We start from the raw sequence: 26,750 nt of genomic DNA, 5'->3' as shown, positions 1-26,750 counted from the left end.
GACAATATCAAAATGGTTTAACTACATAATGCCTCATAGGCCTGATTTTATTCTCACAAATCAATGAATCTGTTGTAAAAAAAAATCACTCCCTACTTGTACATAGTTCTTTCCTTTTGCTTGTTTTTTGCTTTCCACTCTTTCTATAAGCATATACCTCAGATAAATACTTTGTGGAGATTTGTGACATATATGATTATATGATATATATGTACAATGTCTGAAATGCATCTTATGGAAATGTTTGATGAACTTCAATAAAAAAATAAATTTCAAAAAAAAGAAAATTATAAAGAAGAATTGGACAATATCTGAATCTAATGGTAAGATGTTATTCGCCACCATATTAGGTTTGTTTCATGAAAGAATATTATTTTGTAATTTCTTAATATAAAGCTGAATTGTATTTGACTAAAAGAATTAAGTGCTTATGTGTACGTTTCCTGACAGAAGAGTGTGCCATATGTTGAAGGGGAGAAGTGAGTTCAGTTGCTATTGCAAGGGAGAAGGTGCTCAAAAAGCTGAAAGACTTGAAGGTACACAAGTCACCCAGACCTGATGATCTGCACCTAGGGTTCTGAAAAAGGTAGCTGTAGAGGCATCAATAATAATCTTTTAAAAATCATTGGGATTTTGGCATGGTGCCAGAGGACTGGAAAATTGTAAATGCCACTCCATTCTTTAAGAAAGGAAGAAGGCAGCAGAAAGGAAACTATAGACCAGTTAGCCTGACCTCAGTGGCTGGGAAGATGTTAGAGTCAATTGTTAAGGTTTGCTATGGACTAACTGGTGACACAGGACAAGATAGGACAAAGTCAGCGAGGTTTCCGTAAAGGAAAATCTTTTCTGACAAACTTGTTGGAATTCTTTGTGGAAATTAAACATAGGATAGATAAAAAGGTTGTAGTGGATGTTGTATATTTAGACTTTCAGAAGGCCTTTGACAAAGTGCCACACATGAGGCTGCTTACCAAGTGAATAACCCATGGTATTGCAGGAAAATCACTGGCGTGGTTAGAGCATTGGCTGATTGGTAGGAGGCGGTGAGTGGGAATAAAAGGATTCTATTCTGGTTGGTGCCAGTACTAGTGATGTTCCGCAGGGGTCGGTGTTGGGACAGCTTTTTATGCTCTATATCAATAATTTAGATGATGGAATAGATGGCCTTGTTGCCATATTTACAGATGATATGAAGATTGGTGGAAGGGCAGATAGTGTTGTGGAAACAGGTAAGCTGTAGAAAGAACAGATTAGGAGAAAGGGCAAGAAAGTAGCAAATAAAATACAATATTGGAAAAAAGCATGGTCATACACTTTCATAGAAGAAATAAATGCGAAGACTATTTTCTAAACGGGAAGAAAATATAGAAATCTGAGATGCAAAGTGACTTGGGAGTCCTTGTGCAAAGCACCCTAAGGGTCAACTTGCAGGTTGAGTCAGTGGTGAGGAAGGCAAATGCAATGTTAGCATTCATTTCAAGAGGTCTAGAATATAAGAGCAGGGATGTGATGCTGGGGTTTTATAAGGCACTGGTGAGGTCTCACCTCCAGTATTGCGAACAGTTTTGGGCTCCTCATCTAAGAAAAGATGGGCTGGAATTGTAGACTGTCCAGAGGAGATTCTCAAAGATGATTCCGGGAATGAAAGGGTTATCATACCAGGAATATTTTTAAGGCTCTGGGTCTGTACTCACTGGAATTTGGAAGGATGAGGGGGGGATCTCATTGAAACTTCTTGAATGTTGAAAGGCCTAGAGAGAGTAGTTGTAGAAAGGATGTTTCCCATGGTGGGAGAACCTAGGAGAAGATGACACAGCCTCAGGATAGAGGGGCATCCATCTAAAGCAGGGATACAGAGAAATTTCTTTAGCCAGAGAGTGGTGAATTTGTAGAATTTTATTACCACAGGCAGCGGGTCATAGGGTGTATTTAAGGCAGAGCTTGATAGGTTCTTGATTGGATACAACATCAAAGGTTATGGGGAGGAAGGCCAGGGAATGGGGCTGAGGAGGGGAGAAAAGGATCAGCCATGATTGAGTGGAGGAGCTCCTATGTCTTATGGGCTTATGGAAAATAATTTCCGTAAGTGGCACTGGACTTGGAGTAGAAATAAACTCATGTCTTCACTTCCATGATTCAATGGCTGTTCTCCAATAAGATGGCCAGCTGGTGGCACAATGGTATCAGTACCGGACTCCGGAGCGAAGGCTCCAGAGTTTGAATCCAAGTTGGGGCACCCCTGAGCACACTTTTCATCCATAGTGGGTTGAGTGTCGAGGTAGCTAGTCGGCCTCAGGGGAAAAGAAAATACAAGGGTCGAGTTAGGAATGTTCATATCGTGACCTGGTTAATCCGAAAGGAGACTAGTCCTGACACCACACACCAGACAAGAACGGCTGACTGTCTGGTGTGACTCTCTTTTAAAAAGTAAAATAAGACGGCAACAACAGATATTGGTAATTTTGTCCCTGCATTGGGGAGAGAAATAGCAGAATCTTGTTCTGTTAATTCATCCATTGAATGATACTTAAATTGATGTTATGTAGCTTTTAGACAGAACTAAGCTGAATGATACCACTCGTCTCATCAAATCCTGTCTCTTTGTGCATCAGCTTTCCCAATCTATATTTAAAAATATTCCAAGTCAACCAGTGCATGCTATTTTTAAATTCCAACTAAAATACTTAGAAAGTTACAACAACCCAGTCTTTTGTATGCTATTTTTTGTATTTGCATCTTAAAATCTCCATTCAAGCATTTAAAAAAAATAATAATGCTAATTGGTATATTTTTTTCATTGTTCAGCTTTTCAATGACAGATTATTATTATCCATACTCACTACAGCCTTTCTATTGCACATAATGTATTTTGGTAACGGGAACAATAGTGCAGGCCATTATCTAAATGGGGAGAAGGTTCAAACATCAGATGTGCGGAGGGGCTTGGGAGTCCTTCTGCAAGACTCCCAGGTGGTTAATTTCCAGGTTGAGTCAGTTGTAAAGAAGGCAAATGCAATGTTGGCATTTATTTCAAGGGGAATAGAATATAAAAACCAGGAGATAATGCTGAGCCTTATAGACACCAGTCAGGCTGCACTTGGAGTATTATCAATAGTTTTGGGCCCCATATCTCAGAAAGGATGTGTTCTCATTGGACAGAGTCCAGAGGATGTTCATGAGGATGATTCTGGGAATGAAGGAGTTAGTATATGAGAAGTGTTTGACAGCTTTGGGCCTGTACTCACTGGAGTTTAGAAGAATTGGGAGGGATCTCATTGAAGTCTACCAAATGCTGAAAGGACTAGAGAGGGTGGACATGGTGGTGGTATCCACAACTGGAGGGCACAGCCTCTAAACTGAGGGGCAACCTTGTAGATCAAAGGTTAAGGATGATTTTGTTTTTGAGCCAGAGAGTAGTGTATCTGTGGAATGCTCTGAAACAGCCTGCAGTGGAGGCCAACTCTGTGGGTATATTTAAGGCGGAAGTTGATAGTTTCCTGATCTGTCAGGGCATCAAAGGTGAGAAGGCAGGTGTGTGGGGTTGAGGGGGATCTGGGATCAGCTATGACGGAGTGGCAGAGTAGACTTGATGGTCTGAATGGCCTAATTCTGCACCTATGTATTATGGTCTTGTATTGCAATGAGCTAACAGGAAATGAGAGCTCATGTTAACTGAGGTGTGACCGTTGCACACTAAGTACATGGCACACTTTTTACCTACAGGGAGAGAAGGCAATCTCCCAATGTCATTGATCCTAGCTGAGGAATGGCACCACCTGTGAGTAAATGCAGTCCTGAAAAGGTAACGATTCTCAATTGGTGGTGTAGCAAAGTACATTATAAGAAAAAATGCCATTTAGTTTGGAGCATTAACCATTGCATTGCCATTCTCAAAACGGTTAGAAAGATCAATTATTTAACTGTACTTGAAAATCAAACTCATTTATTTTTACTGATTTATTTTCACAGATGATTGCCGCTTCATTGGATAAATGGATGGACATGGATGGATGAAGGTATGATGAACAACAATTGACATTGTAGTAACACCACTAGTGGCCACTTACATATCACTGAAGTACTTTTCATTGGTAGGATCAATAAATTCAAACAAACCAGCTTTGTGTTCCCTGTAGGCAAGGAGTTCCCGAACTCTCATGCCATGGACCCCTACCATTAACTGAGGAGTCCATGGACCATAGGTTAGGAAACCCTGCTCTAGGCCCGTCAAAGAAACCTTATATTTTTGGGATAAAAAATATGATGTATTGTTAATTTTTTTTACAATTTTTAAAAATTTCTGCTATTTTTCAGAATTTCTTTCTATTGACTCAGAATACTTGCTGTATCAAAAACTAACATTGAATTGAATAGGCAAAAACAGGCATTTCAGTGACAAATTTCATTCCCTATTTTCCCATTGATGCGGATGTTTTTGTTACAACAGCCTGGCAGATTCTCAAAAAGAATTCCAGAGGGGCTGCTTTGGAAGTCAATGTGAGGGAAATAATGGGAATATTTTAAGAGCTGGTGACAAATTTTCCCTTGTATTTATCTTCCCTCTGCCTTTGTAAGCTATGTTGACAAATTCAGCTTTGTGTTAGATGTGTGAAAGTACCTTCTTTTCAGTCACCTTTACTGAATCATTTCCTTTGATGTCTATGATCCAGGCTTTGCACAGCCCTGCTGGTGGCAGGAGGATGCCAGGGAATGTGATACAGAAAGTGCTAGTGAATTTGCACTAAAATAAAATGGCAATTTATTCTTGAATTCAAAAGTATAACAGGAAGAACTGAAGATGTCCAAGAAGGGGCGTGGGAAGGCTGAAAAGCCTGAAGCCCTGATCGCTGCCTTACAGGCTGCTAATGAGGAACTCAGGACTAAACTGACTGACATACAAATAGAGCTTCATCAGGAAAAATGTAAGGTGAGTGTTGCTTCATCAATGGAAACAGAATAATGCGTAATGTAATTGGGTTATTTTTGCCACATAAACCAATATACAGTGAATAGCAACACACACAAAATGCTAGTGGGATGCAGCAGGTCTGCAGAATCTACAGGAACAGGAAGAAGTATAGATGATGTTTCAGGCAGAGACCCTTTGTCAGGACTAACTGAAAGAAGAGATAGTAAGAGATTTGAGAGGGGGAGGGGGAAATCCCAAAATGATAGGAGAAGACGGGAGGGGGAGGGATGAAGCTAAGAGCTGGAAAGGTGTTTGGCAAAAGGGATACACAGCTGGAGAAGGGAAAGGGTCATGGGATGGGAGGTCTAGGGAGAAAGGGGAAGGGGAGCACCAGAGGGAGATGGAGAGCAGGCAAGGAGTGATTGTGAGAGGGCCAGAGAGAGAAAAAAAGGGGGAAAATGATAGATAGGTAGATAAATAAATAAATATGTCAGGGATGGGGTAAGAAGGAAAGGAGGAGCATTAATGGAAGTTAGAGAAATCAATGTTCATGACATCAGGTTGGAAGCTACCCAGACAGAATATAAGGTGTTGTTCCTCCAACCTGAATGTGGCTTCATCTTGACAGTGGAGGAGGCCATGGATACACATATCAGAATGGGAATGGGACATGGAATTAAAATGGGTGGCCACTGGGAGATCCTGCTTTCTCTGGTGGACAGAGCATAGGTGTTCAGCAAAATGGTCTCCCAGTCTGCGTCGGGTCTCACCAATATATAGAAGGCCGCACCGGACACAGTATATCACACATTCCGACTCACAGGTGAAGTGTCGCCTCACCTGGAAGGACTGTCTGGGGCCCTGAATGGTGGTGAGGGAGGAAATGTAAGGGCAGGTGTAGCACTTGTTCCACTTACAAGGATAAGTGCCAGGAGGGAGATCGGTGGGAAGGGATGGGGGGGACGAGTGGACAAGGGAGTCGCGTAGGGAGCGATCCCTGCGGAAAGCAGAAAGAGGGGGGAGGGAAAGATGTGCTTGGTGGTGGGATCCCGTTGAAGGTGGTGGAAGCTATGGAGAATTATATGTTGGACCCAGAGGCTGATAGGGTGGTAGGTGAGGACAAGGAAAACCCTATCTTTAGTGGGGTGGTGGGAGGATGGGGTAAGAGCTCTTAGCTTCATCCCTCCCCCTCCTGTCTTTCCTATAATTTCGGATTTCCCCCTCCTCCTCCCACTTTCAAATCTCTTACTATATCTTCTTTCAGTTAGTCCTGATGAAGGGTCTCGGCCCGAAATATCGACTGTACTTCTTCCTATAGATGCTGCCTGGCCTGCTGAATTCCACCAGCATTTTGTGTGTGTTGCTTGAATTTCCAGCATCTGCAGATTTCCTCATGTTGGTGTTTTTAAATAAAGTGAATAGCTTTTGTTTGCATTGCTATCTACACTGGCCACTGTAATTCACCCTGATACTAATGAGTATGTGGAGAATCAAGGATGGGCATGTGATAAAAGACAGTTACTGAGAAATGAATGAAAGAATGGTATTACAAAACATAATGTAGAATAAGGTGTTGGAGTTACAGAGAAAGTGCAGTACAAGTAGATAAATAAGGCACAAGGGCCAAGACAAGCTAGACTGAGAAATCAAGGGTTCATATCTATCACATACTGTAGGAGGTCCATTTCAGAACAAGGTAATAGAACTTGTATAGACTGATAATTATAAAAAAACACTAAACTTTTAGGATTTGAGTATTCTTGAGGCATTGTAGACCAAACTGCAATTGTTGAATCACCGGTGAATGTTTGTAATACTGGTGTCTAGTGGTGCTGATGTTGCATCGTCCAATGACCATGCTTCCATCCAGACCTTGGGAACTGTCTGTATGGATTTTATACATTCTTCCTGTGACCATCTGGTTTTCCCCTGTGTGACCGTTTCCTCCCACTTGTCAGAAATGTGCAAGCTAGTATTTTAGCTGGCCACTATAATTATGCCTGGTCTTAATGAGTGTGTGGAAAAGCAGAGATGGGTCATGAGACTTGACAGACATGTGAAAAAAGAACAGGTTCCTGGGAATTGTGTGAAGGAATGCTATTAATGGGAATTTTCTGAGAGCCAGCAAAGACCCGATGAGTCAAATGCTAGCTATATTATAAGGAAATCAAAGAATGTGAATACAGACAATTGATAGCCACACATCGTGTTGGTCAGAATATTAACTTAGAGAATCATTAATATACAGTCATCCATTTTTCCATTAAAACACTTAATGGAGTGAAGATTAATTTGGATATTTGAAGTTCTATGTTCATAGAATAAAACTTCCCAGCACACTGGTTACTCTAATAGCAAATTAAAATAATCATAATCCTCTCTTTTCAGATCAGTCAATTGACAGATTAAAGACCTTAACTTCTAATCAGAACTTTAATTTAATTTTAAAAATAGCATCTATGGGATAAAATAAATTTGACCAAATGAACACTCAAATGGGACATTTTGCATCCACAATGTATGGGAAGTGTGTGTATGTGATTGTGTGCATCTTTGATCTTATCTCTTTTAGATTTGATTGCTTTTCTTCCCTTTGTAGATGCCCCTGATTTTCTATATTTATTCCAGAGGTTATAAACTTTTCGGGGAAGTTAACAGACTAGAAACTTTTTCTTAATTATTATAAGTCAATTAAATATAAAGATCTTAAGGGGCTTGCTACAGTGTTATTTGCCTCCAGGTTAGTATACTTGACAAGAAAATTATGTTTATGAAGCATTGGCATTCTCTACCTTAGACGACTGTGGATGGTCAGTCATTGAGTATATTCAGAGCAGATGTTGATGGATTTTTGGAAAATCAAAGGATTGTGGTAGAAGGTGTAAAAGGTTCATGATAATTTTTTGGAATGGAAAAACAGGACAATAATAGAATATTTCCCTCAGTCATTCTTATTGCTAACATTTTTATGACATGAACTACTAATGTGTCTCATGAAGAAATCCTTTCTCTGTAAAGGTTTATTTTTTTTATAAGAAGGGAAAAATTGTCATCAAATACATTTGGAATAACTTGCTAACAGATAGTGGGTGGCACAGTGTTGAACCTCAAGCTGAATCTTTTGCCTGTGTCGAGATGGTTCACCTAAAACGAGCAGCAACAATATACGTTAGAGTTCTTGGGTCAATTATGAGTTTATCCTCCAGTTATTTCTCTGAGCATGTCATGTTGATTATGATTGAAGACCGTCATTTCCTATGTCGTATTCTGCCATATCCCATATCTCCTTATGCTACAAATGGTTATTGGCACAAAGGATCTATGCTGGATCTTACGGAATTTACTGCTGTCCTGTTCTTTCACAGGTTTCTCTGTAACCTGTTCTTTTTAGCATATCCACTAACTACATCTTTCTACATTTCCTGCAACCCCACCACCCACCCACAGTAGGGACAATTTACAGTATTCAATTAACTTACCAAACTACATGTCTTTGGAAGTTGGAGGAAACCAGCAAATGTCACAGGACAATGTGCAGACTGCAACAGACAGCATTTGAGTCCCTGATTCAAACTGGGTCAATGAATCTGTGAGGCAGCAACTCTGCTCACTGCACCACCAACTCACAAAGTAATCCACATTTAGAAAGGAGGTGAGATAGCTTCAGGGAAAAAAAAAGAGAACAAGCTTCTTACTCTGGTGGAATTAGATTTCTAGTGTTAAAAATTAGTAGCTTTACAGGATAAGCTCTGAGCCATTATTTTTCTAATAAATATTTTCTGCTGATCAACTCGGGTGTATAGTTTCCGCTTTCTTTGGAATTGTTACGCGCAAAAGTTAAATTTTTGCTCTTGTTTCTAAATTGTTTCTACAGATAAAGACCAACGAGTAAATACAACAAACTTTAAAGCCAATTAGCCTAATATCCTTGTGACAGATCCATCCAATTAATCGTTTAGCTTCCACAGCTCCCCGCTATGTATTATAAATCTACATAATCTTTCCTGGTTTTACATTGTCTGGAGCTATTGCAAAAATTACTCAGCAGAATTAATTTCTCTCAGTATTTTTGCTTAAGAACTTCTTATAACTTTATGATGTAATCAGCTGAAGGAAGGCAGTGTAAATTAAACTTAACTCGCACCCCAACTTATTTTGTGCAGAGTTGTAGGATTGTTCTTAGCAATTTTTTCTACAGAAGTAGTTTTCTGTTGCCGTATTCTGAGCAGTGTCTTTACAAGATAGCTGACCCCAGCCATGATCAATACTTTTCAAATGATCTCTCATGACTCTGCCTTCTTCTATTACACATAGTGCTTTCCTCTTACATTCCTTCTTCACTTTTCCTGCCTATCCCCTCCCTGCTTCCCCTCACCCACCCCTTGATCTTTCCTCTGATTGGTTTTTCACCTGGTACCTTCCACTCTCCCCCCACCTTCTTTATAGGGCCCCTGCCCCTCCCTCTTCAGTCCTGATGAAGGGTCTTGGCCTGAAATGTTCACTGCTAGTTTCCACGGATGCTGCCCGACCTGCTGAGTTCCTCCAGCGTGTTGTGCGTGTTGATTTAACCCCAGCATCTGCAGTGTACTCTTCAAAAGATTGTCTGCTTGGCGTCAGTGGTCGCATAACCGGGACTTGTGATGTGCACCAGCTGCTCATACCACCATCCGCCACCTGCTCCCATGGCTTCATGTGACCCAGATCAGGGGTGGGGCTGGGCTAAGCAAATGCATACCTTGTCAAAGGGTGACCTGTGGACAGCAGAGGGAAGGAGTGTCCTACCCTCCTTTGGTAGAAATGTTTCCCCACCCTGCCACCAACCCACCCAATTAACACTTTCCTATTTAATTTCAATCCCTGTTTTGACTTTGCAATCAAATGAAAAGCAAGAGAGCTATGACATTCCTTGATTCTGGTTTATTTTGTACCTCAAATACCAGGATTTTAGATTTTGTTTAACTTTCTTGAGGATATTTATCCTGATTCATTGAAAAAGTTGTGGTTTGAAATCTCACATTTTAGAACTCAGTCATTCCAATTTCCTGTGTTGCTCTCCTTCCAGGTTAATAAACTTGAGCGAGAGAAGGTGCAGGAGGGAAAGCGTATACGAGAGCAAGAGCAGCACAAACATACGGCGATGGTCACGGACTTGAAAAGCAAGCTCCATGAGGATAAAATGAAGGAACTCCAGTCTGTTCGAGAGACACTAATAAAACAGCACGATCAGGAACTTGCACGCATGATCAAAATCAAAGACCAAGAGATTCAACGACTTAAGTCGCTTGTGAATGCGTTGCGAGATGGCAGCAGTGACAAAGTAAGAACAGCGCTGTCTAATGAGGCCCGGGACGAGGCTCGGAAAGCATTTGACTCTGAGCGCCTTAAGCTGTTGCAGGAAATAAGTGAACTGAAGTCAGCCAAGAAGCAGGTGGAGGAGTCGCTGAGCAACATGATTCAGGCAGACAAGATAAAAGCTGGGAACTTGAGGAGCGAGCATCAGTCCCATCAGGAGGCCATCGCTAAAATCAAATGGGAGTCCGAGAAGGATATCCGCAGGCTGGTGAGCACCGTTGCCTTCAGGAGTTTGAATGGCATCAATGTTCCTTCGATTGCTGAATGGATTTGCTTTCTGTTATAATTCTAGAATGTAACCATGACAAATCTTGAGAGTGACGTGACTTTTCATTGTTAAAAATGATGGAGTTTACTAAAGGTTACTTTGCTTAGTTTTTATTAACAGTAAAAACATTATGTTTGCATTATTGGAAATTTCTGGATAGAATACAACTTGCCCGTAAAATGTTGGTATAATCTATTGCCTCGTGTTTGCAGGGTAAAATTTGGTTTGTGATTTGCAATTTTTGAATTATGCAACATATTATTGTAGATGTATTGAGGTAATGCCATAGTTCACTTCTTCAGTGAATGAATATAGTAATCCAAGTTTAGATGATCATGGGAATTTCTCTTCAGTTGTGTTTTTGGTTCCTTGCTTCTGGGATGAGATGAACAAATCAAAAGTAAAGTATTTGATGCTAGCAACAATCTTCAAAGGCATAAGTAACTTCGATATAACTTAATAATGAATAGCTATAGTAATGGTAACATTCTTGTGATTACTCCCATGGAAATGCAAATGCAGAGATTATTGATAAATGCCTTTTTATTTACCAAAAATGAGAAATTAGATTAACCTACCATGGATCCACATAATAATGACAATTGTGTGATGAATACAAACAGGCAAGGAGACTGGTTACATTCCTGTAATCAGCAGTGAAGGATTGTATGGCACAGTTTAAAAACTGACCTGAGTGTTTTCTAATCAAATGCAAGTTTCTCTCCTGATTATCATCACACAGTTGGAGGAATTAATATTTTTAAATTAACAATGTTGCCCAAATGAGGCCTGTGGAACCTCAATTTTGATGAATTTGACCATCACTGGCTGTATTGGGCATGCGAGAAATCGCTGAATTTACAATTCTGGACAGTTCAAATCTTTGCCACTACTGTATCAATGCATGAATCCCATTGATGTACATTAAGTTCAGTGAGTTCCTCACTCAACAAAATAGAATAATCCAAAAGAAACATTAGCAAAAAAACAAGTGCAAGAGGAACTCTGAAGATAAGTAACCACCTTCAAGTATTTGGATTTAAGTAGTAACTGAAGCCTAATGTTCCTCACAATTTGTATTTAATTGATGCGACACAGAGAATTTGCCATTATTTGAATGTGCTGTGCATTTTCTTTCCTTTAATGATGATTTTTGTTTGTTGTCAACTCCAAGCAAACTAATGGAGTGGGAGATTGCATGTTTTCTTTGTTTATTCCTTCTGACTTTCACCATCTTGCAGTGATCCAGAAAATACCTCTGAATTATTTTATGTCACACTTATTGCTTCTTAATAATGAAAGACTGCCCAACAATGAAGGACAAGAATGGATAATGATGTTCCACTATGGAAGAGTAAACCCACTCACACAATGTGCATTTGTGTGTTCCTTTTGAACAGGTGTTAATCTGTTCCATGAACTGTTTTAATCTTATAGGGAGAAACATATACCATGTTTTATTGGCATCGCTCTTAGCAATTATTTGCCAACCTGGTCTAAATGTTTTATTAAAGGGGCAAAAAGTTTGTGATTAGTAATGGCATCAAAGGTTGTGTGGAGAAGGCAGGAGAATGGAGTTGAGAGGGATAATAACTCAGGCATGGTATGGTGGAGCAGAATCGACAGGCTGACTGGTCAAATAATGTTCTAAAAAAAGGCTCATTATAAATGAGTCTTTTCAGAACACCTGTTTATGGCCAATGCCAAATTATTTAGATGACAAAACATTTAAACCCTGGTGTGATAGTAAAGGGTTGGGAGATCCCTGACTCAAACACTTTCCACCAGTGTTGGATTTGATAAGCATTACAATGTGCTAAAACATCCATACGCAACAAAAGAAAAATCACTCAGCTTTTATGATCTTAATGCTTAGCTTTCATTTTTAAATGTCAAGTAAGATCATGGAAAGATCATGAAAAAGGAGGCCAGTCCGCTCATTGCTTCAGTTGATAAAGAGATGCCCCTACAAATCCCACATTACAGTACCAAATTCATAGCCCTGCAGGTCTATACGACAAGTATAAATTCAATATATTTCTAAATATGAGTATTGTTTCCGTCGCTAATGCCCTCCTTGATAGTGTTCCAATATTCTACCACCTGTATAATCTTCCTACCTAAATCCATGTAGACTAGATTTTGCCCTCCTAATAAAGTGCACACATCCTCCTTGTGTACCCAAAATAAAGCCTGGCTTCTGGAGAATTAAGAAGCACAGACCCAACTGCAATGCCCATAAAGAGAGGAAATTCTGCAGATGCTGCAAATCCAAAACTACACACACAAAATGCTGGAGAAATTCAGCAGGTCATGGAATGGTAAGTGATGAAATGGTCTTTTCTCTCTAAAATTGTTGCTCCTCTAAAACCCTGTGCCACTTTGCATCAGACAAGTGAGAGTTTCTAGATATAACCATAAAATGAAAGGGAACAGGAGGTGGCCACCATCTCATCATGTCTATGTGGTGACTTTGAAACAATTCAATTAGTCTCACTTCCCCGCTCTTTCCCCAAAGACCTACAAATGTTTCTTTTTTTTAACTTTGGATTTAATTCCCTATAGAAAGTTGTTATTGAATCTATGTACTTCTACCAGCCTTTCAAGTCATGCAAACGACTGATTTGAAACAAAAACCTCCTCATCTCCCCTCTGAGTTTTTCACCAATTACCTTAAATCTGTGTCCTCGTGTTGCTGACCCTTCTGGCTGTGAAGATGGTTTGTCCCTTGTAGATCCCTTTATTAAATTTTCTTTAGCCTTTCCTGCATTAAGGAAAGAATCCCTAGCTTTTAAGATCATAAGACATAGGAGCAGAATTAGGCCATTTGGCCCATTGAGTTTGCTTCTTGATTCCCTTATGGCTGCTTTACGAATTGGGTCTTGAAAGAGACCCTTAGATGGGTACACGGACCTTAGGAAAAGAGGGCTATGTGGTAGGGAAATTCTAGGCAGTTTCTAGAATAGGTTGCATGGTCAGCACAGCATTGTGGGCCGAAGGGCCTGTAACAAGCTGTAGATATCTATGTCTATGTCAGGCAGCTTCTGTGGAAATGAATTAACAGTTGAGGTTTCAGGCTGAGACCATTCTTCAGGATGAGAAAGGAAGCAGGAAGACACCAGAATAAAATGAGAGGGGAAGGATATAGCTAGAAGGTGACAGATGAAGCCAGGTGGTAAAAGAGTTCAAAGGCTAGAGAAGAAAGAATCTGATAGGAGAGGAGAGTAGACCATAGAATGAAAGGCCCTTCTCCTGCCATCTGCTCTCTTCCCCCATCTGCTCTCTTCCCCCATCTGCTCCCTTCCACCCATCCTCTCCCTTCCACCCATCCTCTCCCTTCCACCCATCCTCTCCCTTCCACCCATCCTCTCCCTTCCACCCATCCTCTCCCTTCCCCATCCTCTCCCTTCCCCATCCTCTCCCTTCCCCATCCTCTCCCTTCCCCCATCCTCTCCCTTCCCCCATCCTCTCCCTTCCCCCATCCTCTCCCTTCCCCCATTCTCTCCCTTCCCCATCCTCTCCCTTCCCCATCCTCTCCCTTCCCCATCCGCTCCCTTCCCCCATCCGCTCCCTTCCCCCATCCGCTCCCTTCCCCATCCGCTCCCTTCCCCATCCGCTCCCTTCCCCCATCTGCTCCCTTCCCCCATCTGCTCCCTTCCCCCATCCGCTCCCTTCCCCCACCCGCTCCCTTCCCCCACCCGCTCTCTTCCCCATCCGCTCTCTTCCCCATCCGCTCCCTTCCCCCGATCTGCTCCCTTCCCCCATCCGCTCCCTTCCCCCATCCGCTCCCTTCCCCCATCCGCTCCCTTCCCCCATCCGCTCCCTTCCCCCATCCGCTCCCTTCCCCCATCCGCTCCCTTCCCCCATCCGCTCCCTTCCCCCATCCGCTCCCTTCCCCCATCCGCTCCCTTCCTCCATCCGCTCCCTTCCACTATCTGCTCCCTTCCTCCATCCGCTCCCTTCCTCCATCCGCTCCCTTCTCCATCCGCTCTCTTCCCCCATCCGCTCCCTTCCTCCATCCGCTCCCTTCCCCTATCCGCTCCCTTCCTCCATCCGCTCGCTCCCTTCCCCATCCGCTCCCTTCCCCCATCCGCTCCCTTCCCCCATCCGCTCCCTTCCCCCGATCCGCTCCCTTCCCCCGATCCGCTCTCTTGCCCCATCCGCTCTCTTGCCCCATCCGCTCTCTTGCCCCATCCGCTCTCTTGCCCCACCCGCTCTCTTCCCCCCCACCCGCTCTCTTCCCCCCCACCCGCTCTCTTCCCCCCACCCGCTCCCTTCCCCCATCCGCTCCCTTCCCCCCAACCACTCTCACCTGCCCCCAATCCGCTCTCCCCTTTGCTCCGATCCGCTCTCCCCTCCCCCCCGATCCACTCTCCTCTGCTATCAGATTCCTTCCTTTCCAGCCCTTCAACTTTCCTAACCATCTGGTTTCACCTATCACCTTCTAGCTATCCTCCCCCACCACCCCCAACCTTGTTATTGCGTCATCTTCAGCCTTCCTTTCCAATCCTGAAGAATGGTCTCGGCCTGAACCATTAACTGTTCATTGATGCTGCCTGAACAGCTGAATTCCTTCCAGCATTTGTGTGTGTTGTAATACCCATAAGTAGTCTTTGACCAAGTCTGTTGTTGCTCCCACTCCTTTGCTTTACTAATGTTGAGCTGTAGATGATTCAGCTTGCACCATTTGACGAAGTTCTCCACCAGGGCCCTATATTCATCCTCCTGTTCTCCCTTTATACACCCAACTATTGTTGAATCATCGGAGAACCTCTGCAGATGACAGTATTGTATCTAAAGTCCAAGGTTTACAGGATCAACAGGAATGTAATATAAACCAGTTATGTTCTCTCCTATAAGTATCTTCAACAAGAATTGTACCACAAATAATTCAGAATAAACAATGTCTTAGAATTGATAAGACAAGAAGAAATAGATACAGGAATTGACCATCCATTTCCTTGTGCCGACTTCACCATTCATCAAGACTGTAGCTGACCCTCTATCTCAACTCCATTGTCCAGTGCGATCCCAATGTCCTTTGTCTCCTAACACCTGGAAATCTATCAGTCTTTATTTTGAATGAATGTATTGACTGAATCCGAGTGAAATCCTTTATGCGTCTACCCTGTAAGAATGTTGTAAGTTTTGTTGGGATTACATCCCATTCTTTTAAACTCTGGACATTACATACCTTGTCTAATGAACATGTCCTGAGGTGGCAAACGTTCCACCCAAGGAACCTGCCTATGAAATTGAACTACACCCCTTATATGACAAATATATCTGGTTTGAGGGAGAGTAAACCTGTACACTTCTGTGTTGTCTTAACAAGACCCTATATTATTGCAGTAAGTCATCTTTTATTCAGGATTGCTACCTGTGCCATGTGCGAGTGAGGCAAGGAACAGAGAGATTATAAAGATTAATACGTGGCTGAGAGGATGGTGCAGGAGGGAGGGCTTCAGGTTTTTAGATAATTGGGCTTTGTTCCAGGGAAGGTGGGATCTGTTCCGACAGGATGGTTTACACCTGAACTGGAGCGGTACTAACATTCTTGCAGGGAAGTTTGCTAGTGCTTCTTGGGGGGGTGGGGTGGGGTTTAAACTAAATTTGCAGGTGGCGGGGATCCAGAATGTGAGAGAGGATAGTGAGAGGAAGAATAAAGGACAGGTGGGGACTACACGGTTCCGGAATATTAAGTGTGTAGTAGAGATAGGTGAGGCGGAACAAGTGATAAGGAGGACACATGTACAGAGGGATGGTCTGACGGAACATGGAGTTAAATGTGTTGAGAGAATAAGTAAATTTAGGAAGGACAACAAAATTCTAGGGGCATATAGCCCGATGGGAGTTTGGGGAGCTGGGTTAAGCACAATAGGCAGCGATTCAAACAGAGAGAGGAGAAATGGGATAAAAATTCTATATCTGAATGCATGAAGTGTCAGAAATAAGGCAGATGAGCTTGAAGCGCAGGTGCGAAAGGGTAACTATGATGTTGTTGGGATAACGGAGACATGGCTGCAAGGAGATCAGACCTGGGAAATGAATGCACAAGGGTATACGTGCTATCGTAGGGACAGAAATGTGGGCAGAGGGGGTGGGGTGGCCCTGTTGGTGAGGAATGAGATTCAGTCCTTTGCAAGGGGGGACGTAGGGTCAGGAGAAGTAGAGTCTGTGTGGATAGAACTGAAGAACAGTAAGGGCAAAAGGACCCAAATGGGTGTTGTCTACAGGCCACCAAACAGTAGCATGGATATTGGGTACAAGTTGAATAGGGAGTTAACATTGGCATGAGGCAAAGGTAATGTCGCAGTAGATATGGGGGATTTCAACATGCAGGTGAACTGGGAGAATCAGGTTGGTGCTGGACCCCAGGATATGGAGTTTGTAGAGTGCCGACGGGATGCATTCTTGGAACAGCTTGTACGAGAGCCGACCAGGGACAAGACTATTCTGGATTTAGTGTTATGTAATAAACAGGATTTGATAAGCAATCTTACAGTAAAGGAGCCATTAGGAGGTAGTGATCATAATATGATAAGTTTTTATGTGCAATTTGAGAAGGATAAGGGCAGCTCTGAGGTGTCAGTGTTGCAGTTGAATAGGGGAAACTATGGAGCCATGAGGGAGGAGCAGGCCAAAGTTGACTGGACGGATAGCCTAGCAGAAAAGACAGTGGAACAGCAATAGCAGGTATTCTTGGGAATAATGCACAAGGTGCAAAATCAGTTCACCCCCCCCCAGATAAGGAAGGATTCAAAGAGGGGAAAGGGGCCACAGTGGTTGACAAAGGAAGTCAGAGATTGCATAGCATTAAAACAAAAGGAAGTATGACAGAGCTAAGGTGAGTGGGAGCACAGATGATTGGGAAGTTTTTAAGGAGCAACAGAACTTAACTAAAAAGGGAATACGGGGAGAAAAAATGAGGTACAAACGCAAGCTGGCCAGGAATATAAAGGAAGATAGCAAAAGCTTTTTTAGGTATGTGAAGAGAAAGAGGATAGTTAAGAACAATGTTGGGCCCTTGAAGAATGAATTGGGTGAAATTGTTATGGGAAACAGAGAAATGGCAGAAGAATTTAATGAGTACTTTAGATCTGTTTTCACTAAGGAAGACACAAGCAATCTCCCAGATGTATGGATGAGCCAAGGACATAGGGTAACAGAGGAAATGAAACAGATTGACATTAGGAAGGAAACGGTGATGAGTAGACTGATGGGACTGAAGGCTGACAAATCCCCAGGTCCAGATGGTCTGCATCCCAGGGTACTAAAGGAGGTGGCCCTGGAAATTGCGGATGCATTGGTAATCATTTTCCAACATTCCTTGGATTCAGGATCAGTTCCTGAGGATTGGAGAATGGCTAATGTTATCCCACTTTTTAAGAAAGGAGGGAGGGAGAAAACAGAGAACTATCGACCTGTCAGCCTGACATCGGTGGTGGGGAAGATGCTAGAGTCCATTATTAAGGATGAAATAGTGGCATATCTAGATAGCAGTGATAGGATTGGGCCAAGCCAGCATGGATTTACCAAGGGTAAATCATGCTTGACTAATTTGTTGGAGTTTTTCGAGGATGTAACCAAGAAGTTAGATGGAGGAGATCCAGTGGATGTAGTGTACCTCGATTTTCAGAAGGCATTTGATAAGGTCCCACATAGGAAATTGGTGGGTAAAATCAAAGCTCAATGCATCGGGGGGAAGACATTGACATGGATAGAAAACTGGTTGGCAGATAGAAAGCAAAGGGTAGCGGTGAACGGGTGTTTCTCGGAATGGCAGGTGGTGACTAGTGGGGTGCCACAGGGCTCGATATTGGGACCACAGCTGTTTACAATTTACGTCAATGATTTAAATGAAGGCATTGAGAATAACATCAGCAAATTTGCTGATGATACTAAGCTGGGTGGCAGTGTGACATGTGATGAGGATGTTAGGAGAATTCAGGGTGACTTGGATAGACTGGGTGAGTGGGCAGATACTTGGCAGATGACGTATAATGTGAATAAGTGTGAGGTTATCCACTTTGGGAGTAAGAACAGAAAGGCAGATTATTATCTGAACAGTGTAGAGTTAGGTAAGGGAGAAATACAAAGAGATCTAGGAGTCCTTGTTCATCAGTCACTGAAGGTGAATGAGCAAGTGCAGCAGGCAGTGAAGAAGGCTAATGGAATGATGGCCTTTATTACAAAGGGAATTGAGTACAAGAGCAAGGAAATCCTCTTGCATTTGTACAGAGCCCTGGTAAGACCACACCTGGAGTATTGTGTACAGTTTTGGTCTCCAGGGTTAAGGAAGGACATCCTGGCTGTAGAGGAAGTGCAGCGTAGATTCACGAGGTTAATTCCTGGGATGTCTGGACTGTCTTATGCAGAGAGGTTAGAGAGACTGGGCTTGTATACTCTGGAATTAAGGAGATTGAGAGGAGATCTGATTGAAACATATAAGATTATTAAGGGATTGGACAAGATAAAGGCAGGAAATATGTTCCAGATACTGGGAGAGTCCAGTACCAGAGGGCATGGTTTGAGAATAAGGAGTAGGTCATTTAGGACAGAGTTAAGGAAAAAACTTCTTCTCCCAGAGAGTTGTGGGGGTCTGGAATGCACTGCCTCGGAAGGTAGTGGAGGCCAATTCTCTGGATGCTTTCAAGAAGGAGCTAGATAGTTATCTTATGGATAGGGGAATCAAGGGATATGGGGACAAGGCAGGAACCGGGTATTGATAGTAGATGATCAGCCATGATCTCAAAATGGTGGTGCAGGCTCGGAGGGCCGAATGGTCTACTTCTGCACCTATTGTCTATTGTCTCTTCCTTTAATCAAGTTCTCTCAGAAAGAAATTTAGCATAACATATGTCTTACAAATTGTTTGCTGCTCTCAATTTGTTTTCAGTGATTGGTGTATAACACCAACAGTGAGGAAGCTCCAAATATCAGAACTTTCAAATATCACACCATTTAATAACACACCTTCGCTGTGTGCATTTAAGTGAATAATTTCATATATTCTATGTCACACTCGATCTGCCATGTTCTTGCCCATTCCCTTGGCCTGTCTGTAAATCATTCAGAGTTTCCTTTATCCTGTTCTTGCAGTCCGCCTGAGTTACGATTCATCAACAAACTTTGAAATCTAACTTTTGTCCCTGCAGCTAAAATATCATTGTAGATAGTAAATAGTTGAAGTCCAAGCACTGATAGCTGTGGTACCCCACTAGTTACAGTCTACCAACTTGAGATTATTTGGAGATTAGTGCAGAAATCTAATTGTGGGGGCCCTGACAGAGAAGTTTAAAATGTACTTGGCCATAGTTGAGGTGCTACAGGACAGAAAGATAGCTAATGTTGTTCTGTTGTTCAAGAAAGGCTCTAAGAATAAGATGGGAAAATAAAGACCTGACGTCAGTCGTAGGTAAATTATTGGAAGATATTCTAAGGAATAAGATACTTAAGTATTTAGTTAGACAGTGCCTGATTAGAAAAAGTCTGCAAGGCTTTGTGTGAGAAAAGTCATGTCTAGCCATTCTTAGAGTTTTACAAGGAAGTTACAAAGAAGATTGCAGAAGGAAGGGTCGTGGGTGTTGTCTACATGGACTTTAGCAAGGCCTTTTGACTAAGTCCAACATGGAAGTCTGTTCCAGAAGGTCAAGTTGCTTCGTATTCAGGATGAGGTAGCCAGTTGGACTTAACATGGGCTTAACAGGAGAAGCCGGAGAGTGGTAATAGATACATAGTAGTCTCCCTGACTGGAGGCCTATTACTAGTGAAGTGCTGCAGGGATTGGTGCTGGGTCCATTGTTTATTGTCTATATCAATGAGTTGGGTAATGTGGTAAACTGGAAAAGCAAATTTGCAGACAACATCAAGAATGGAAGTAGAATGGACAGTGAGAAAGACGATCAAAGTTCATAGAATTATCTTGACCAGATGGGAGAATGGGCTGAAAACTGGCAGAACTTAATTCAGACAAGTGTGAGGTGTGGCACTTTTGAAGGAATAACCAGGATAAGACTTGCACAATGAATGGTAGGGTTCTGAGGTATGTGTTGGGAAAAAATAGATCCGGGAATAGCAGATCAATAATTCCTTGTAAGTGAAATCACAGGTAGATAGGGTTGTAAAGAGAATTTTTGTCACACTGGCCATAAATTAAGGATTGATTAAAGGAGTTGGGATGTTGAAGTTGTCAAAGACATTGCTGAGGCCAAACTTAGAGGATTATGTGCAGTTCTATTCACCTTCCTACAGGAATAAAAACATCAATAAGCTTGAAACAATGCAGAAAAAGTTTACAACATTATCAGAACTTGAGAACTTGCTTGTACACATGTTCTGCTCTCATTTCAGCTTATTGGACAATTGTAGGGATAGACTGAATAAGGTAGGACATAATTCCCTGGAGTGTCGGAAAATAAGGGGAGATCTTACAGAGGAGTGCAAAATTATGAGAGGGTACAGGTAGGGTGAATGCATGCAGGCATTTTCCACTGAGGTTGTTTGAATACAGAAATAAATGTTATAGGTTTAGGTTGAAAGGTGAAATATTTTATGGGGAATTTGAGTTGAAACTTCACTCAGTGTGTGTTGTGAGTGTGGAATGAGCTGCTAGTAGAAGTAATAGATATGATGGGTCTCCCTTTTCATGAAGGAGGGTTGTTTTGTGATAATAGCAAATCTTCATCCATGCATTTAATATAGTTTATAATCTGTTGTAAGTCACCTATCGCACCTTGCCCTGAAAAGTCCCCATGACTGTAAGGCCCCATGTGCACAGGGTCCAAACTCGAGAAAATCAGAATGTGCTAGACATTAGCAAAAAGCTAATGATCCAAATTATTAAATCCTTAATGTTCCACCACCCAATCTGATCCTGGTGACAGAACAAAGCAATCTGCATGCCAAAGAGCAAATTGGCTTTTGTTTGAAAATAGACATGCAACAATCCAAATGTAGGTCATGCAGAGTTCCATCACGATACCACAAATATGCTTACGCACTCTATTAAAATTAATTATTTCAAATATCAGCGGAATAAAATGTGAAACAACTGTAAAGTTGGACGGGTTCAGTTCTTTAGTCAAGAAATCTCAGCAGAAAGATGGATTGCATGAGATTGCAATAAATTACAAATACAGAGTGACACCAGATCAGTGGGTAGAAGAAAATCTTCACTCTCCCTAGATTTTTAAATCCTTTCTCTTTTAATTTGTGTTTCAAGATGGATGAGATTAAAGCTAAAGATCGAACAATCTTTTCACTGGAGAAGGAGCTGGAGGTGCAGACTGGTTATACGCAGAAGCTTCAGCTCCAGAAGGAAGCTCTGGATGAGCAACTCTTCTTGGTGAAGGAAGCAGAGTGCAACATGGGCATGAGCAGTCCTAAACGGGAAGTTCCAGGCAGTGCACGGGATAACTCTGATCACCCTGGCAGTCCGGTAAACACTTCTTGAACTTGTGGCCTTTGAGTAAAATCAATTTTTTTAATGCCCTTTCAAGTGATCTTACTGTAATTGCTATGAAAGTATTTGAAGCAATCATTTTTGCTTATATGCACCAAATCAGAATCAGGTTTATTTTCAAAACTCAAAGTTCAAAGTAAAAATTATTATCAGAGTACATATATATCACCACATACAACCCTGAGATTGCTTTTCCTGTAAATAGACTTAGCAAATTTATAGAGCAGTAACTGTAAACAGGACCAGTAAACAACAAACTGTGCAAACACAAATATAAATAAATAGTAATAAATAATGGGAGCATGAAATAACAAGATAAAGAGGCCTTAAATTGAGACCGTTGGCTGTGGAAACACAGGAAATAGAATGAGTGTAGTTATTTCCTTTTGTTTAAGTAACTGTTCTTGAACCTGGTGATTTGAGTCCCAGGCAGCTGTACCTTCTACCTGATGGCAGCATCAGGAAAAAAGCCGAGCCTGGGTGGTGAGAATCTTTGATGTTGGATGTTGCTTTTCTACAGCAACGTTTCACATAGGTGCTCTCAAAGGTTTAACCCGTGATTTATTGTGTCAAATCTATTATCTTTTGTAGAATTTTCCACTCAAAGGCATTGTTGATCCCATACCAGGCTGTGCTGCAGCCAGTCAATACACTTTCCACCACACATCTATAGAAGTTTGCCAAGGATGCTAAATCTCCAGAGACTCCAGAACAAGTAGAGGTGTTGTTGTGCTTTCTTTGCAATTATATTTATATGACGTGTCCAAGACAGGTCATCTGAGATAGTGTTACCTAGGAATTTAAAGTTGCTGACCCTCTCCACCTCTGATCCTCCAATGACCTCTGGTTTCTCTCTCCTGAAGTCTACAATCAGCTTTCTTGACATTGATTGAGAGGTTGTGGTTATTACACCTCTGAACCAAATTTTCAGTCTCCCTCCTGTATGCTGATTCATCATCACCTTTGATACAACCCACAACAGTGGTGTCATCAGCAACCTTGTATATGGTGCTGGAGCTGTACTTGGCCACATAGTCATAGATGTAAAGTGAGTAGAGCAGGGGGCTAAGTATGCATCCCTACAGTGCCCCTGTGCTGATGAAGATGTTTTTGCCAATCCAAGCTGACTGGGGTCCACAAATGAGGAAATCCGGGATCCAATTGCAAAGGAGGTATTGAGGCCCAGGTCTTGGAGTTTACTGGTTTAGTTTTGAGGGGATGATAATGCTAAATGTCGAGCTGTAATCGATAAAGAGTATCCTGATATATGCATATTTTGAGAACTTTGTAACTTTGTGGCAGCACTACAGCACGAAACATAAAATTTCTACAAGTTACAATATAAATAGTGAAAAAGAGGAAGAGCAAGTAGTATTCATGGGTATTTTTTAGTTAACAAAATTCTATAAACTGCAACTGACATATTTTTAACCACAGCATTAGGCAGAGGAAATGTTGGTTGGGATATTGTAGAATTCCTTTCATTGTGAAAATTGAAACATTCACCAGTTGAATCTTTTGTTTACTGTCTCGCTGGACTTCCTCAGTACCACACTGGAATGTTGGGGAATTTCTATGCTCTAATTGTAGAATAGCAGGAATCAGGCCCTCAGAAATCTGAAAGATATGTGTAAATAGTATAATGTAAACACAAAAGAAAATATGTTAAACAGATTTTCAACTGCCAAGCATTAGATTAGTTCATTTGTTAACATTGTTATATCTGAATGAGTAGGACAGAGCTTTCATTGGCTGTCTGTCTGGGAACACGCTGTCTCTACCGGTGTTATCTGGACACCGTCAACCAATTAGCAGCCCTTTGCCCTTGTACATGGTATGTTGTGCGTGGTCTAATAGGTTTGGAAACAATACAGCAGGTGATCCTCTCCATAATTTTCAGGGTAAAATTCCATGTAGACCTGATCACTCTATATATGCCTATAGTTCACTAGATTAGGGAGAGAATGATGCATTTGAAATATTGCAGAATATCGGTAGCTGGAGTTGGCAACTTGGAAATTTGATTGACTGCCGACCTTGGCAAAATATTTGCATATGTTTCAGCTCCAGTCGAGACACCATCGTCGGTGTGCAGCTGAGGGCGTTGTTTCCTCAGAATGCTGACTTATATACTCCCCAGGGCCCAAATGGATATTGATAAAGCTTCATGACCTGGTTGGCTGGTTCAAAATAATTGAGCAATTTAGCATTTCAAAACTGCTAAACTGTTCAAAACAGCTAAACTGTTCAGTGATCAGAACCATTCAGCAAGATCACGATGCCTTATCAATATCCATTCGGACCCCAGAGGAGTATATAAGCCAGCATTCTGAGCAGACAACACCCTCAGCTGTACACTGATGATGGTTTCTTGATTGGAGCTGAAACATTGCAAACACTTTGCCAAGCTCGCTGATCAACCAGACTTCCAGAATGGTGTATTTTAGTTGCACCAATGGTTAATTGCAATTACTCACGTGTAAGTTTCCTTTTTCACTATTATGTTCTCTTCATTTCTAACACAGTGAAAAGAGCTCTTTTAATTGACTTGACCAACACACAAGTCTCAAATAGCATCTGCAAAAGCTGGCTGGGGAGACCTTATTTATTTGCTTTTCTTCATGCGTATGCTAGCTGCCACATTGGCATGCATGGAATAGTAATGTAAATGTAACCCTCTTACACAGGCTCATAATGAGTTAGCTATTACTGTGAGTACAAACTAACAGCAACATAACTCCACAGTGCATGGAGAATAATGATGGAAAGGCCACTTCTAATAAATAAACACACCTGGGGTAAATATGTTTCAGGTAAACACAAACATAAAAGTTTGAATGTCCCTTTAAGGGGAAATGAGGCCATCACTTGTATGAACACTGACACACCATGCAAATTTACCATTCTCTAGGAAGCAATAGTTTAACTCACAGCTGTGTAAACTTAGATTGAAATTGCATTGACAAAATATTTTAGATTATAACAAACAAAATAAAGAAGAAGGTCCCATTAGATATTTATTTATTTTAAGTGTGCACATAACTGTTGGAGCTTATTGTTGCATAGTCAATCCAGACGGCTTCACTTCATTTACTCATGGTACCAAACACAGTTCAAGTGAAACATACTTAAATGTCTGTGCAACATCCAAGGACAAGGCACTGAACTTTCCCCAAGGTCATGGGATAACTAGCTAATTAAAAGTTATCTGTACATCCTCTGTGAAACCATTTGTCTGCATGAGGATTTTCCCACAGCAGTGCCTCTTTCCAAGTGAGTTCATCTTCCGCCATGTTTGTTGTCCATTTCCATTTTCCTTCTTTCTCCTCCTTCCTCCAAAGCTCCTGAGCTCTCCCCAGAAAATCCCTCTAGAATGTTCCAGGGCATCTTGTTGCCTAAAATGTTAACATGGGAAATCCTTTTGGCTCATACAACAAACCTAACTTCATCAACTGAATTATTATTTTATATAGCAAAAAAAAACCTGATTATATAATGAAATTTAAAAGGCATTGCATTTTGAGAAAATCTGCGGAAAATAGGATGTCCAACAGCATATCTGTATTAATAAAATAAAGTATGGCCTTAAACCAGGGTATGACATAGAGAATCAGGAAAGGCACCATTTGTGGATGACTTCAGAAAGAGGACTGGGTGTTTTAGGGTACCCTACAGATGTGAAAGGTAACGTACTCTTCCGTCAATAATTAATGTGAGCCAAAGGGTACATTTACATTTTTTATCAGTTTCCCTCATATAGGACTTGTAAAAAAAATCAACTACCAATTTTATTTCTTTATCCGTCTTGAAACAAACATCTCTTTGGATGAGCAATTGAGCAAACCAAAAACTAATCAATGAACTTCTGGAATATATGAAAAAATGTCAATAATCTACAATGTAGGGCTGATTAGCTCTTTCCACAGTCTGATAATCTTTGTTTAGATCTCCCTTAAATATGTGTAGAGAATTTATTACATTCCATTCAGAAAAGTAATCTTTGTTACACCAATGTTTACATTTCCTGAAATATTCCTTTTGTAAGCTCTTTCTCTTTCACTGCTTAGAACAAACTTATCAGCTTATAATAAAGATTCCCTATTGAGTTTACCAATGTACCACTTATTCACTAATTGCATCATGTATTTAAATATCAGTGTTGGTAAGAAAATAAGAGAACAAATGATATCACCTGACCTGAACGTGACCAGCAACTTCCATTCCTTTTTACAATTCCTGTATCTGTAGCATTTTTCCTGTTCTGAAATGAACACCTGTTTTCATTTTCTGATCACTTTCTGCTTCAACCTGCTGTTCGTGTGTTCAATGTGCAGAGAGAGCAGCTAGCGGGCATCAGTATCCAGGATCGGTCCGATCAGCATGCACGGAACTTGCATTCTTTGCACAGAGTTAATTTCATTCTTTCACCCAGGATTTGCGGAGAAACCAACGCAAGATTGCAGACCTTAACTCAACAATTAGGAAACTTGAAGATAGAAACACACTGCTGGTAGATGAAAGAAATGAACTGGTAAGTTAATTATGTCTAAAGCTCAATAGTGTATTTATGAATTCACACTGTTACCTTCCTCCAGCAGTTAATCTACCCATAAAATTATTTTTTAAGCTTCAGCAAACTGTCATTCTGGAGGAGAGAGAGCCGCAGGATGATGCCATCTGTGAACATTCTAAGATGGAGTGCATTCTGATAACTAGCAAACCATCCAAACTCATTATCCTCATTGTAGAGAATACGC

At 41.4% G+C, this 26,750-nt stretch overlaps 1 protein-coding gene across 1 annotated transcript in view; it reads left to right on the top strand.

Annotated features, from left to right (window-relative positions):
• The first annotated feature begins 266 nt into the window (after positions 1 to 266).
• The window catches only part of LOC132405310 (janus kinase and microtubule-interacting protein 2-like), a 110,585-nt gene continuing 84,101 nt past the window's right edge, over positions 267 to 26,750 (top strand). Inside the window, exons 1-6 of the mRNA XM_059990020.1 lie at positions 267 to 323; positions 3,970 to 4,016; positions 4,671 to 4,927; positions 9,972 to 10,469; positions 21,754 to 21,969; positions 26,426 to 26,524. Of these exons, the coding sequence (XP_059846003.1) occupies positions 4,799 to 4,927; positions 9,972 to 10,469; positions 21,754 to 21,969; positions 26,426 to 26,524 (942 nt within the window). The 5' untranslated portion in view covers positions 267 to 323; positions 3,970 to 4,016; positions 4,671 to 4,798. The remainder of the gene's footprint in view (positions 324 to 3,969; positions 4,017 to 4,670; positions 4,928 to 9,971; positions 10,470 to 21,753; positions 21,970 to 26,425; positions 26,525 to 26,750) is intronic.

This window comes from Hypanus sabinus, chromosome 15, assembly GCF_030144855.1.
Source record: "Hypanus sabinus isolate sHypSab1 chromosome 15, sHypSab1.hap1, whole genome shotgun sequence".
NCBI classification, from domain to species: domain Eukaryota; kingdom Metazoa; phylum Chordata; class Chondrichthyes; order Myliobatiformes; family Dasyatidae; genus Hypanus; species Hypanus sabinus.
Note: the sequence above shows the minus strand (reverse complement) of the source record. Positions and strands in the feature narration are given on the sequence as shown.